At 36.5% G+C, this 13376-nt stretch overlaps 1 protein-coding gene and 1 long non-coding RNA gene across 7 annotated transcripts; one reads left to right on the plus strand and one right to left on the minus strand.

Moving 5' to 3' along the window:
• Positions 1-4467: 4467 nt before the first annotated feature.
• Positions 4468-6963, plus strand: LOC103956231. Of its 2 annotated transcripts, XR_668461.2 has the most exons (6): positions 4469-5028; positions 5512-5695; positions 6004-6114; positions 6280-6351; positions 6438-6539; positions 6630-6963. It is a non-coding gene; the product is annotated as an uncharacterized LOC103956231 (long non-coding RNA). The 2 variants fall into 2 exon arrangements; XR_007252227.1 differs by having other exon boundaries at positions 4468-5028; positions 6438-6963.
• On the minus strand, positions 6802-12407 carry LOC103956232 (choline/ethanolaminephosphotransferase 1). 5 transcript variants are annotated; one of them, XM_018649653.2, is made up of 19 exons: positions 12007-12407; positions 11342-11506; positions 10768-10777; positions 10629-10679; positions 10345-10422; positions 10131-10206; positions 10006-10028; positions 9825-9925; positions 9530-9624; positions 9343-9411; positions 9001-9070; positions 8393-8456; positions 8270-8310; positions 8080-8164; positions 7835-7897; positions 7596-7654; positions 7427-7479; positions 7217-7289; positions 6802-6986 (listed from the first exon to the last, which is right to left on the minus strand). In XM_018649653.2, the coding sequence occupies exons 2-19, from the start codon at positions 11476-11478 to the stop codon at positions 6965-6967; spliced, it is 1170 nt and encodes a 389-aa protein (XP_018505169.2). In that variant the 5' UTR covers positions 11479-11506; positions 12007-12407; the 3' UTR covers positions 6802-6964. The 5 variants fall into 5 exon arrangements, with proteins under 5 accessions (XP_018505169.2, XP_018505168.2, XP_009366475.2 ...); XM_018649652.2 differs by having other exon boundaries at positions 11342-11546; XM_009368200.3 differs by having other exon boundaries at positions 11342-11549.
• Between the last annotated feature and the right edge of the window lie 969 nt (positions 12408-13376).

Raw genomic sequence — 13376 nt, forward strand, 5'->3', positions numbered from 1 at the left:
GAGCAAATATTGTATTAGATATGTATACATACATACATACATACATACATACATATATATATTTTTATATTGCAAGCAAGCAATCCGGCTGATGTTACCGCTGATATAGTGATCTTGCCGTTAATTGCTAACATATCTATACAGTTCGAGCGTAAAATTTTACTTTCATTCTAGCACGTTTGAAGATGGATTTGGCAGTCATTGAGGGTTGGATCTTAGATACATTTACATGTACTCGTGCACGCACATGTGTGTAGCCAAGCTATGGGCTATTCTGTCAACTCCATCTGACTAGATTTTATATTACTGGAATATCTGTGAATTGATCTTCTTCTTGTATTGATTTACTTATGTATATTTTCTTTTACATTGTTTATGGATTTTTAACTTATTGTTTGTAGATTGTGGAGTTATGAATTGGGTTCAACGAAAGATCTATCTCTACAATGTCACATTTGGGCTCTATATGTTGGATTGGTGGGAGCGTTGTCTCTTCAGTATCCTACGTTGTACATCTTTTCTTCTCTTCAATCATCTTGATATTTGTCTTGTTTTAGATTTACATACTTTTATGATTAACTTATTTCCTTTAACATGTGAGTCTAGAGTGTACAATTAGGAACGTTTGATAACATTTCGATTTTTATTTTCATTTTGTGTCAAGATAGAGGGAAATACATGGGAGAAATGAGGGATGTGGAACAATATAAGGAAAGACACACAAAATCAAACTAAAAACCAAAATCATTTCAAGTTGTGTTCACTTTCAAGACTATGTTTTATTCCTTCTTTATTTCTTCACCTCTCTGTCATCACCCTTCTTCTTCCCTCCATTTTTTTGTATACTTCCCTCATATCTCAAGCACAAAAAGTGAAAACTAAAAACTAAGAACGAACTAGTTATCAAGTGGCCCTTGGCATTTTTCTTGAGCTTGTAAGAAATTTCTTCTTGCTGTTATGATTTGGAAAGGTGCCTCTTCTTTGGCAGTTTCTTATATCAATGTGTACTAAGAAGTAAGAACTGACCATACTTCTGAGCTTGTTTTACTTTTTGCTACCATACTGTCATATACAAGTATCCTAAAAAATTGTGTTTTTGGTAATCAGCATCTGCCATATGGTGCAATGCGATGGTTCTTGATGAATAGCCGGAAAAATGCATTTTGGGGAAGTAATACTGATGAGGATTCAAGATTTTTACTAATTATCCCATCATTCTTGGTCAGATTTAGTTTAGGGTTCTCCAGCTTCCTCTCTGCTGTTATATTGCATTTTTCAGTTCCTTAATCTTGACAGATACTTTGGTCGTTGTGTTGCTGTGGTTTGTGTTTTTCAATGTGTCGCGATATTTAATGGAGTTTGGCAAGAGGTAACATTCTAACATCCTTCTCTTGTCCGATATCATTAGGTGATCAAATCTTATCATTATGTTATATTAGACTTCACTATATGTACTTTGCTATGATGTTTTTGGATGTGATAGTATCACGAGCCAGTATGTAATGTGGGATTGGAATTCCATTTAAAAAGGAATCAGTTTACATCTCATGGTTTAGCCTCCTTTGTGGCTTTCAACTTCTTAATACTAGTATAGATGTTGAGTTTTTTTCGTATACCTTCACTCTAGTTTACTCATCTATTTTGGGCATAGAAGAATTTCTATCTGTTCATAACGGGCTGTCTAACAAATGCTCGAATTAGTTTCTGAATTCAAAGCACCATAAACAAAACACCTGAACATTTTGAAGGGTTTATATCTCCTTCTTTCACATAATTTCGATAGGTTTTTGTGGCCTCTACGTACTGTCCAGGAAATGTGGCAATTTAAACTGAAAAAGTTCTGAGGTTTTCGCTAGTATTTTTAGACAGCTTCACATGTATACCGTGTGCCATTAAGAAGCATACGCACAGAATTCTGCAAGCGAAGTTGCTTATGGATTTTCAAAAAGGCGTCCAAAAATAAGAAAACAAATATAAACAAAAGCAAATCAACTGAAGAAATTACTCTTCATTTATTTCTATACAAGTTAATAGTGTTCTTACAGATTATCTACCAGATGTTTACAGACTGTCATTAGTTGAATTGGAATACTGTAATGTATGTAGGTTTAATTTGTTTTGTTTTAATAGTGTCGTGCCAGGCATCTACGGTGAGTCCTGGAGGAAGAATCGACCTGGACTGTTCCCTTCCGGTTGATGACTGAACGATAATTTGAATGCAGCAGCTGCACCGTGTATTAAACTCTGTATTTAGATTTGAATTGTGAACTGTTGACTTTGTGAGAGCAATTGTGCTTGTCCTACACCAGTTTTCTCTTGTTTTATTGCTTAAATTTCACTTAATATAGCAGATAGTTTTACTCCATGCTGTATGAGTATGACGGCATTATTCGTCTAACAGTCGTTTTGCCCGTTACATGTTGTCATTCGTTTTGTTTTTCCCCTTCCCGAAAATTGTTATTTATTTGGTTTCTTCCCCATCTCTTTAAACGATAGGTTACTTTGGTCGAGGTTAAGGTTTTGGGACAAAGTGGCATGAATCGCCGTTGCGGTTATGTAAACTAGAGAAGTTTAGGATATCGTTTTGTCAAAGAAAGAGGAAAATGATGAGTTGCATTTTAAATCTGAAACGTAAAGTTGAAGAAAAAAATGGATAAGGAAAAACCGAGGCCAGTGGTTGGTTGTTAGTTGTTAGATGGAAACTAGATTAGATTATAAGTAATCACGTTGTTTAGAGTTGCCAACTAATGAATCTTGGCTGTTCCGTCCAGCAACAAGAAAAACGGTTTAACGACTGGAAGCACATGGGGAAAGCATGTGCTGTGCTGTAGCCTATAGGAGCCAGTTGCGATTGCTTAGATGACGGATGCCTTCATTTTACAATAATAAATGTGATAGCTGTGGTTGAGGCTGTTGAAGATTACAATATAGGCATAAAGATACTGAAAATGAAGCTTTTTTTTTTTTGATTTTGTTTTTTAAAACGACGATATTGGGACGAGGACTTAAGCTAAACCACACAATAGACCAATTAAAATTAGGACTAGGGTTTAGGTATCGAATTTCTCATTCATAAGAGTCAAACATGAGGCCTACTTAATAATGAAGATTGAGAACATGAGGTCCCTACTTACCAAATTGTATGGATTAAAGTTTGTGATTTTTTTATTTGCCAAAATCTGAGGTATCCCACACTTTGAAGCTCGAACAGGCTAAGAGTTTGTGATTTGAGTAATGTGTAAATGTATATCACACTTTTCCTTTCCCTATAAATGTATCGTCATCTCTCAAGCATTTTGGGCATAATCTTTCTTCAACTAACTTTGTTCTACTCATAGTATGTTGTTGTTAAGCTACATTACAAGGAGTAAGATTTAAATTTAGGTGCAAACGGGACATACTCTGTTATAGTCTGTTCAAAATATCATGAATTTAGAATGTTAACAAAATTTCTAAATAAAAATAGAGAGATACTAGCAAGTTTCTCATTAAAACCTTTTTGTTCTACATTCTCAGCTCCCTTTTTAATTTTGCAATTTCTAAGTCACCCTTTATTAATCAACTCATCTTAAAATCAATCAAATATATAATTTATGTTGTAAACATTACTAGTTTAAGTGTGATTGTGTAAATCCTATATTAGATTTGATTCTAGTTATCATTTCCTATCGTATCTTGTATTCCTTGGGGATTAAGGAATATCTTCTCTCCTTTTACTACTATAAATAAAGGCACAAAGTAGGAGGGATAACAACACACATTCCCCTACAATTCTACAAACACATCTCTTTCACTCTCTCCACTCTTGCCGCCGGCCCCCTTTAACCTTATCAGATAAAATAGACCACAACACGTTATTAGCATGCTCATACCGCTGTGCTTAGGAATCTGATGTTGAAGAATTTTTCTGCATCAAACCAGTTCATCCATATCATCAAGCAATCATGTTATTTCAAAACAACGGTTTTTTTCTCGATATTTTTGCAGCCTTGATAGCATGAACATTCACTATGATGCATGACCCAACTTTCCGTTTTACGAATTTTAGATTCTACATAAAATGTGTATGCCTCATAGTCATAATTGTTGAATTATGTGAATTTGATATTGGTTATGAATTGCATCAAATATATGTACATGCATTAAAATATTAAATTTAATATGCTTTGGAACTCAGGACCTCGAGCACTCGCCCAAGACTGCAGCTTGTGGCTGAACCGTGCCGCAGCCGAGAGCTCCAGGTGAATGTTTAACTGGTATGCAAAAATCACATAAAATTTCGAATATCAAAAGAGTTGTGTACAAGTATGGTTACCTTCTCAATTAAAAAGAAAGGTTGTTCCTTTGGTCTTGGGTGGCTCAACTCAAATTTTTTTTGATATGTTGAAAATTTAGCAACAAAAATCTTCACACCACCATATTTCGTGAACATTAATACGTTGAGTGATGGCCAATTAAAAATATGCAATCCTAAACAGAAACTCGGAAGTAAATTATCAAATTCCATAAATGTTACTTTAGAGAACCCGAACTCCTAGTATGTCGTTTGTGATCCTTCTTCCTTCACAACAATTTCCTCAATTAAAATATGTTATTGTGAATAGTAACTACCATGTCAATCTAAAGCTTCTCTCCCGCTCTCAAATTTCTCTCACTCTGTGACCTCCGTCTCCATGATTCCTCTGCAAGTCCACCACCTCCCTCCACCTTTCCTCATTTCCCAAACTACCCCTCTCCACTCACTCTCTCCCACCTCTCAAACTGTCAAATTTTCCCCCAAGCCGAACCCCTATTCGTCTTCCCCAATTTTGCTATCCAACCCCCCCCTGCAAATTTCTCAGGGCAGCAGGAATCCAAACGTCGTCGCTTTGTTGAAATGAGGAAGAAAGCACCGAAATTTCCACCGAGCTCGAAGACTTGTCGCCGGACGGCGTCGTTTATAAGAAGACGTTAACGTTGGTGGAGTGCTCCGTGTTTGCTGCTCTCACTGGCTTGGTGTACTTCCTCAGCAATTCTCTCGCAATTGAGGTTCGTTGGGTTGGACTGAAATTTGGGTTTCTGATAATTTAGAGAAAAACCCAAATTAACAGTTTTAATTTTGTCGATTTTGTAAGCTATGGTGTTTTTGTTACTGTTGTTGCGTTATAAAGTAGCAGCCTTTTCATATTTCTAGTTCTTCAGTTGGTATTAGGCTGCATTGTTTCAATCTTTGATTGGTTGCAGAGATATACAAAAACAAGTTTTGAACTGTATGATAGCTATTTGGTTCCAACGTTTAAATCCTCATAAGTTAATTTTCAATTTCTTTTGTTTTTGGTATGAATTTGATGTGTATAACTAGTGTACTCGTGTCGGGTTATGCAAGAACTTCGCTGTGATTATCTGTGATGTTTTCGGAAAACGCCTGCTAGTGGTGGAAGACGTAATGATAAGAGCCTAAGAGGCATAGGGCTAACGAGAGTGTATGCATTCTTGTATAGGTTATCTTAAAAAGGTTTGGTTTTCGTGCAGGATTACTTTGGCTGCTTCTTCTCGCTGCCGATAGTGATCACCGCAATGACCCGCCATGTTTAAACTTAAGAGATTGATGTGGCGTTTTCATTACATAATTGCCATTGTTTTCTGATCGTGCTAGGTTGCAACAACTATGCTATTGCTAGACTTGTCTGGTCCGGTGAAAGCCTTAAGCTATTTGGTGAGCGTGCTATCTGTCCCCTTGTTGTTCCTATTATTGTGAATTAGTATGTATTCTGATTCTTCGTGTTCAAAAAAGTTGCTTCTTAATACTTGGAAATCTCTCCTCTCATAGAATAGCTGCGATAGGATAGTTTCATGGTTCTCAAACCATTCCAGACTAGTGATTCATACCGATTGACCAAGATGGACTAGCTAGTTCATTGTTGTTCTAGCCACTGTCGCTTTTACTTTGAACTTTTTTTCTTAAAATTTTTGGTAAGAACCGTATGATACGCACTTAACATGCTAATTAATTATCTTGTGCAGCTTAACCACGGTTTAGTTGGTTTTACGATGGGAAGTTTATGGAGGTATGAAGTGATTCAAATTAGTTTACGCAGTGGCTACGGATTACTTTTTTGACATCACAGTTTTATGGTGAGTCTACTTCAGTTTTAACTGTTATGTTTCAATTTTCGTGTGCACAATTGTAATGTTTTCTCCCCTATCCCCCGAAGTTCATTGAATCTGTTCGAAGCAGTGGTTGTCTCTTAACCAGTTAAAACGCTTTAGTTGGTGGTAACAGTTCTATTAAATGTGCAGGTTCGATCACTGGGTGCTGTAGGGAATGTCTTGATATCGTCGTTCTTGATAAGTGAAAACATACTTGCTTTGGTAATTAACCATCCTTTGTTTGATATTCGTTTTATGTAGTACCGAGATTTGATATGTTTTTTGTTTGTGATTTGGTTTGCGTGCAGATCACTATAAACATTCATGCTTCTCTAACATTCATATTTACTGCATCGGGCATCTATTCAGTCCCGTCAATGGAAGCGATTTATGCCTGATTTGGTTATCAGGTATCTCTCTCTCGCTCTGCCTCTTGCATATGCACTCTTTATATCCTAAAGTATTAAGGCTTTATATTTGTAACATGTATTGATTAATAGCGGATCCTTCATGTTCTTGCTCTACCTACTGTATTCGGTGTTCCTTACTAGGCTCGGGATGAAAGCATCATTACGATTGCCAAGATGGCTGGAGAAGGCTATATAATTTGACTTCCTCTAACTAAGAACCGCAACTGTGGTTTCATTTCTGTAAGTAAGAACGTCGCGCAGATTCAGTATCATGTATTGTCACATTAGTCGTCATTGTTTGCTTACATTCCTTGTCATGTATACATAAAACTACATTTTGGATCGAAAACAGGCAAATGTTCTATTTATCGAAACAATACATGAACCGAGAATAAAAGGTACCCTGAAGTTGACACCAGCATCACTCAAGCTTCCTTCCTAGTTACCCTGTAATTCAACAAGAAACCGCAAGTTAGGATCAAAAGTACGGTATCAATTGGCACTCCAAAGAAAAGGAACAAAATTTGGTGAACGGAAGCAAACTGTCGTCTAGGTAAAAGAATGAGCACAGATTCAGAACACCGTGCTCAATCAAATTTCAGGCTGTATTAGTCAAAAAATTATTTGGACTTGGGTGAGTAATATGCTTCGATTCTGAATGTAACAAACATTCTCACCTAAAGCAATAGATTCCCAAGGCTGTTGTGATCTCGTGAACAACTGATGTTGCAAAGTGAAGATAGAGTGTCGCTGCATTCAGAGAAAAGTGAAATTCAGCCACAAGGTATGGTACCGTGTAATGAATTCGTAAGTACATACTACATCCATAAAAATGGTAGTGTGTCATGTATTTCGAATACGCAAACCACCATAACAAATTACCATACCTGTAAATGCACAGTAACCAAGAAGAACCCAGCTCTCATCAACCAAAGGAACTCTGCAACAAAGAGGTAAACAGGAAGTTCAAGAAATCAGAAACATCTAGACTACCAAGAACAGAAGAATCACGTTTTTTCTTAAAGAGCTCATGACATGATATCAAATACAACATACCCATCGTTCAGTTTAGCTGTGAGTGCATTTGCAATGGCAAATGGGAGATACAACAATGACTGCACAGAATAATAAATATTGAAGTCAGTCATCAATCCGGTCTTCAATTATAAAAAAAAAAACCAGCAGAAGTTGTTGATATTAACCAATTCTGAGAAATATGATGCTGCTATTACAGCGTTTCCAGAAATACACTCAACAGACTGTAAATTTCCAGCAGTTTTGGGATTGTTACATACCATGCACATTCCAGTTTTCAAACCCTTTGGCTCATCACACAAGTGCGCAAGAATCAATCTTCCCTGCCAAAACAGAGCTTTCCTTTCAACAACAATGGTAGAATAAACAATTTGGTTGTCTACAAGACCCCTTAGAACGACATTGGAAATCTAGCACTCACAGCACCGATAGTAAGCAATTACATTCGAGATGGACAAACCACACTTTCAAAAGATACGGTTATAAAGAAACATGGATATGTTACCACAAGGTACCCAAAAGCAAGCCCACTTCCCACAACGACTAAATGTGGATAGTTCCCCATAATGTCAGCTGGTGACAAGTAACCCCTGCAAATAAATTATTAAACTTTGAAACCATTTTTTAAAAGAAATCAAAGATAGCAATAAGTTTAAGGAAAAAAACAGGGGTGGACGCAAAGTATAAAGACATACCATGCCAAAACTCCAACCAAAAGGACTACAAAAGGGTAAATCTGAGAAGAAACAACATGAAACACCCATTAGGCCAATCCAGTGTCTAGAACTAGCATAAAATCCGAAAGATAAAAGCAATACCATTGCCAGTGCCAAAAGCATACTTGCTTTCCTTGCTTGAACAATCTTATGAACATTGGACACACTGCACACAAGCATAATCCAACATAAGGTCCAAGTGTCTAATGGCCTTCAAAGGACTCTTCTTAAGTTTTATACATGAGCTCTGAGCCTCTGACACATGAATAGTTTGGGGAAGTGGTAAACTATACCAAGGCACTCACCAAAAAAAAAAAAAAAAAAAAATCATGTGAATATTAACACCAGATTGCTGTTATATCTATAGAAAATGGTAATATTAATTCAATCCCATACCCCAAGGAATTCTAGGTTAGTAAGATCATGAAGATAGCAACATAATAGTTCTGAGTTCATGCCCACAACGTGTGGTTAGCAATGCAACCCTGCTTCTGTAGCTTGAGTCTTCACATATATGCCAACAGTAGTATGGATAACAATTTACAGGTTCCATATAGAACCATTAGAAAAATTACAATTGAGTTGAAAAATTCATGATACATGTATTAAGAGCTCAGGAATAAGTTATAAAAGAAAAAACAGAAAGAATTATTATACATGAGAAAGTTAGACTCAAATTTCGAAAAATTAGGGAACAGAAAATTTCATACTTGAATGTGAGCGTTGGGATGACAGCAAAAGCTATCATTAGATACAACACAGCTTTGTTTGTTGGGATTTCTGAAGTAAAAAAAAAAAAAAAAGGAACTAAATTTCGGACCAACTGCAAGGGAAGTAGTATATGTTGTGAAGCAGCCAAAGAAATATTCATCCACAACAAATATAAAAAAAGGTAATCAAACCGTGTACATGTCAAAGAGACATTGAGCTCTATATAGATAGGTACTGCAAATTAAATACAGAAATATAGCATGCAGTCAAGTCTTGCAAAATGTAGTGTTTGATGCCAAATATCACTTGTACGGTATCAACTAAATTAGGATCGGCCTTACCACTAAGAATGGGGACCCAACTCAGAAAAGGCAAAGACTTTCCAAATTGTAGAGCCCACCACTCAGAACCTGAAAATGTAAAGAAATAAATGTACTTAGAGAAAAGAAGAGTTTTTAGATATTGGTTTAGAAGTTAACTTCAAGCTGTACATACAAGTAGAGTAGCAGAATGAAATTAGGAGTTTACCAACGATAGCTGTGAAAAAATGGGCCAAATATATCAGCATTAGACCCTCCGTGGGCCCATTAACAGCAGGAAGGATTAGGGTATTGGTAAAGTAACTGGATCAACAAAGTCATAGATCAGAACATTCTATTTTTACATGTGAAATATTCTATGCAGGGTCATGGAGTGAACAAACTTATATGCTAGCATATCGAATCAACCCACTCCCCCACTCCTTTCCCCAAGAAAAAAAAAAAAAGAGGTGGTATATTCCCGAATGACTAATAACAAAATCAAACTCAGTTGGACAACTTACAACTCCCAAGTAGCAAAGTAAAATGGAACAGCTGAAATCACCCAGAACCAGAAAGTAGATCTTCCAAACATTGCAGTACTTCCAAAGGCCAATGCTTCGAACTAAACAAGCACATATAAAATATGAAAAAGAAACTTGAATTCTAGGGTACCAAATGACCAGAAAAGACGAAGACACATACTGCACACGCAAGGGCATCACAACCTGCAATTCATTGAGATCCGCCAGAATATAAATCATCAATATTCAATTGTGAATGTACCAAGGCAATAGAAGAAAAAAAAAAACATGATAGCAGTGCATTACCATGGTCGAAAAGTTCCCCCAGTGGACTCGAGGAATTTGTCCGTCTTGCTTGTTTCCCATCAACGGCATCAAAGGTCTAAGATTTTTTTGTGAAAAACAGGAAAGTGATAGAAAATGAGACAACGAAGATAGAAATAAAACAGCAATGTGTAACAATAAATAGGACACCACAGAAAAATCAAAGGCAACTCTGCTTGGATGTATTTAAGCAAACCTGGTATAAGAAAAGTAGCAATCCATGAGCGAAATTAACCCATCTAGGAGGAGCTGAATCCAGTCGTGGTGAATATATCTGGGAAAAACACATAACACAAATTCACGGGAAGCTTACTAAGTAATAACATTCCCATTTTAAGCATCATGCACACCATAACCAGAGTAAAGGATAAATGTGAACATTTCTAAAACTAAATGTGAAGCTTGAGTTAAAATATTAGCATTATAAACAGGAAAACCTAACAGCAGAAAATTAAAAGATGATAAGAAAAAACCACTCACATAGCCAAGCAGAGCGGATGTGAGCAAGAACATGAATCCTATTAGAGTTATCTGGCAAAAAAATAAAGCATAATCATCAATAGAAAGGCAACAGTTTCAAAAAACAATTAAGCATAGTTGGGAGTAAAGGTCACTCTACCATGTTGGGCCTGAAGAAAAAGTCAGAAACTGGAAGAGTGGGAAGAAACCAGGGAAAAAAGGAAAACGTTAGCAACGTTAGCAACATCAGCAAAAAGCACAAACATGTGATGTTAAAAATCACAATCAGTGAAGGAGAGATTATCTAGTCTCAGAAAAAAAATGCTATAAATTTTCATTCTTGTAAGTCCGCATTATCAACTACAAGAAATATTCCATCTTCTAAGCAAAACATAGAAGCATATTGCTGGGTTTGTAAATTTACATGAAGTCAGCTAAAGATCTCGAACTCGACATGCAAACTACTACAAATGTTTGCTTGTCCATTTCAAAGTATTCTTAAAATAAATGTATCAAACGTAGACTAGTGAATAACATAAATCCATGATAAACCCAGCAGAAACTACAAAAACAGAAAACTTATGCACCTAAATTTGAGAACAAAACATGAGCGCTTATAACACCAGAAAACTCATGACCTTACCCACCAATTAAAGCCAAAGAGAAGAGTATATAAAGTTAACTTAAGTCAATCAGTAATCAATAAAATCAGAGAAGAAGGTTAAGAAACTTACGGCATCCAAAGGGGAAAGATTTTAACGAAGCTACTCCAAAAGGGTTGCAAGACATATTTGGCAGTGTAAGAGTGATCCACGCCACTGTACTTGTATTTATGCAAAGCAGCCACACCATGTGCCCCAATATACCCCATCTCTTCCAAATCAAGCTTCGATTTTTCACTTCGAAACAAAATTGCAAATAGGCCTCAGTACAACCAACCTGCTACCAAAACGAACTGAAATAACTCAATCCACGCATCTGAACAAACCCATCACTGAATACAATCATACATGCTTGTAAACTTGCCAGCCAAGACAATTGGATCAACACGAAAATCCAAGTTCAAATTTTTGTGATTCAACACATTAATCATCTCATCTGGGTAATGCCCAGAATGCAATAAACATACCATATTTGCCTAAAATTATATAATTTATACTTTTAGCAATTAGAAACTATAAATTAGAAAGAAAAAAAAAATGGAAAAATCTGGTAAATTACTGTTTACTTTACAAAATCATCATCATCATGAACAAATTTAACCCTATAATTACAGGCTTAATTCAACATATAATTATATGCGAAAAAAGCAACAAATTCAAACAACATATTCTAGACATCAAAACATAATTTAATGTAAAAAGCAACAAATTCAGAGAAAAAAAATGATTTCACTCACAAATATGCGAAATTGTTAGGCACTCTTCAGAGGACCAGGTGATGGCTATCAACCTTCGCGGAAACCTTAAGATTCGGGAATCGACACCGAAATTGAACGAGCCGGCGGACGGCGAGGTAATTGAGATCTCAAATCGATTTGGTACTGGATTGGAACGAAAACCCTAGGGATTTTGATTGCTGCTTTGCTTAATTGGCCGTTTTGTTTTTCTGAAAACCAGAGAGGTGTGGGGCTTATTTATAGGTGACGTGAGAGGGCTTCGACGATTTGCCCACTGCGTGATAGTTTAATTTTTATTGAACGGATCATAAGGCGGTGCGAATCTGTAACGTCGGCAGTGACCGAGTGGCTCCAACGCCAATCGTCGTCTGAGCGTGGAGGTGTGGTAGGGTCGGATTAGTGATGAGCTGTTTCTTCTCGCCCCGTTTATTTCTTCAATACTTTCCGCTCCTTTTTTCTGCTCCTTCTTCCCTCCCTGTCTCATATTTGAACGATGATAATTAAGTTACGTCAACATCTCATCAGACCACCCAACTCTCTCTCGCACGCACACGCGCCAACGCCATCTCCGTCAAATCCAAGTACCACCACATTTTTCTTCACCCAACAATTCTAATCCCCAAAATGCCCATGTATTTCAAGGAATCGGTTCTCTCGTCTCTCTCTGAAGCGTTTATGCCCTTCAGCATATTCCCTGTTTCTTTTCAGAACAGAACGCAACACAGCAAGAGCTCCTTTAATTTCTCTTTCTCTCTCTCTCTCTCTCTCTCTCTCTCTCTCCCAGAGGAAAAACAGGTGATTTTATTTTCGTATTATCCTTTTCTTCGGTAAATTTTGATGATGTGAGTTAATTTCTGAGCTAATTATCCCTGTTTTTGTGATTTATTTTCGTGTTATCCTTTTCTTGGGTAAATTTGAATTATTTATTTTGGAATGGTGGGATCCATTTGAGTTGGTGAGTTAATTTCTGAGCTAATTATCTCTGTTTTTGTGATTTATTTTAGTTTCTGGACAATGGGTATTGGTGTTTTCTGCTATTTCGGTGTGTTTTGGTATTGGGAACCACCATTCTTGGTGGTTAGTTTGTTCTTCACATTGCTCTTCTTACCATTCCAGTATTGTTAGTTTCGTATCTCATTTTTCTTATCGGAAGTCCTTTTTCTGGTGGTGGGCATGGTTTGGTTTGATTGGTACTGCTCAAATTCATGTGATTCTTCTTTTATTTGGGTTTTGAAAATTATAACTTGATTCGTAGATTTGTAGCGACTCATTGTTGTGATGAAGTTTGAATTTTGAATTTTTGAGTGGATTGGGTGTTAAAGTTTGAATTTTGAATCGATTGAGTGATTCGGGGATTTGTTTCGAAAATT

This window comes from the organism of the source record quoted next, unplaced genomic scaffold (genome assembly GCF_019419815.1).
Source record: "Pyrus x bretschneideri cultivar Hongxiangsu unplaced genomic scaffold, Pyrus_bretschneideri_v1 Contig47, whole genome shotgun sequence".
NCBI classification, from domain to species: domain Eukaryota; kingdom Viridiplantae; phylum Streptophyta; class Magnoliopsida; order Rosales; family Rosaceae; genus Pyrus; species Pyrus x bretschneideri.

Excerpts from the sequence above, each read along its gene's own strand:
- LOC103956232 (XM_018649653.2), bottom strand. The coding sequence starts at position 11,478 with ATGGGGTATATTGGGGCACATGGTGTGGCTGCTTTGCATAAATACAAG. Across the intron at positions 8,311-8,392 it reads TGCTTTTGGCACTGGCAATG|ATTTACCCTTTTGTAGTCCT; the intron begins GTATTGCTTTTA and ends GTTTCTTCTCAG. Across the intron at positions 7,655-7,834 it reads TGAAAACTGGAATGTGCATG|TCATTGTTGTATCTCCCATT; the intron begins GTATGTAACAAT and ends TATTCTGTGCAG.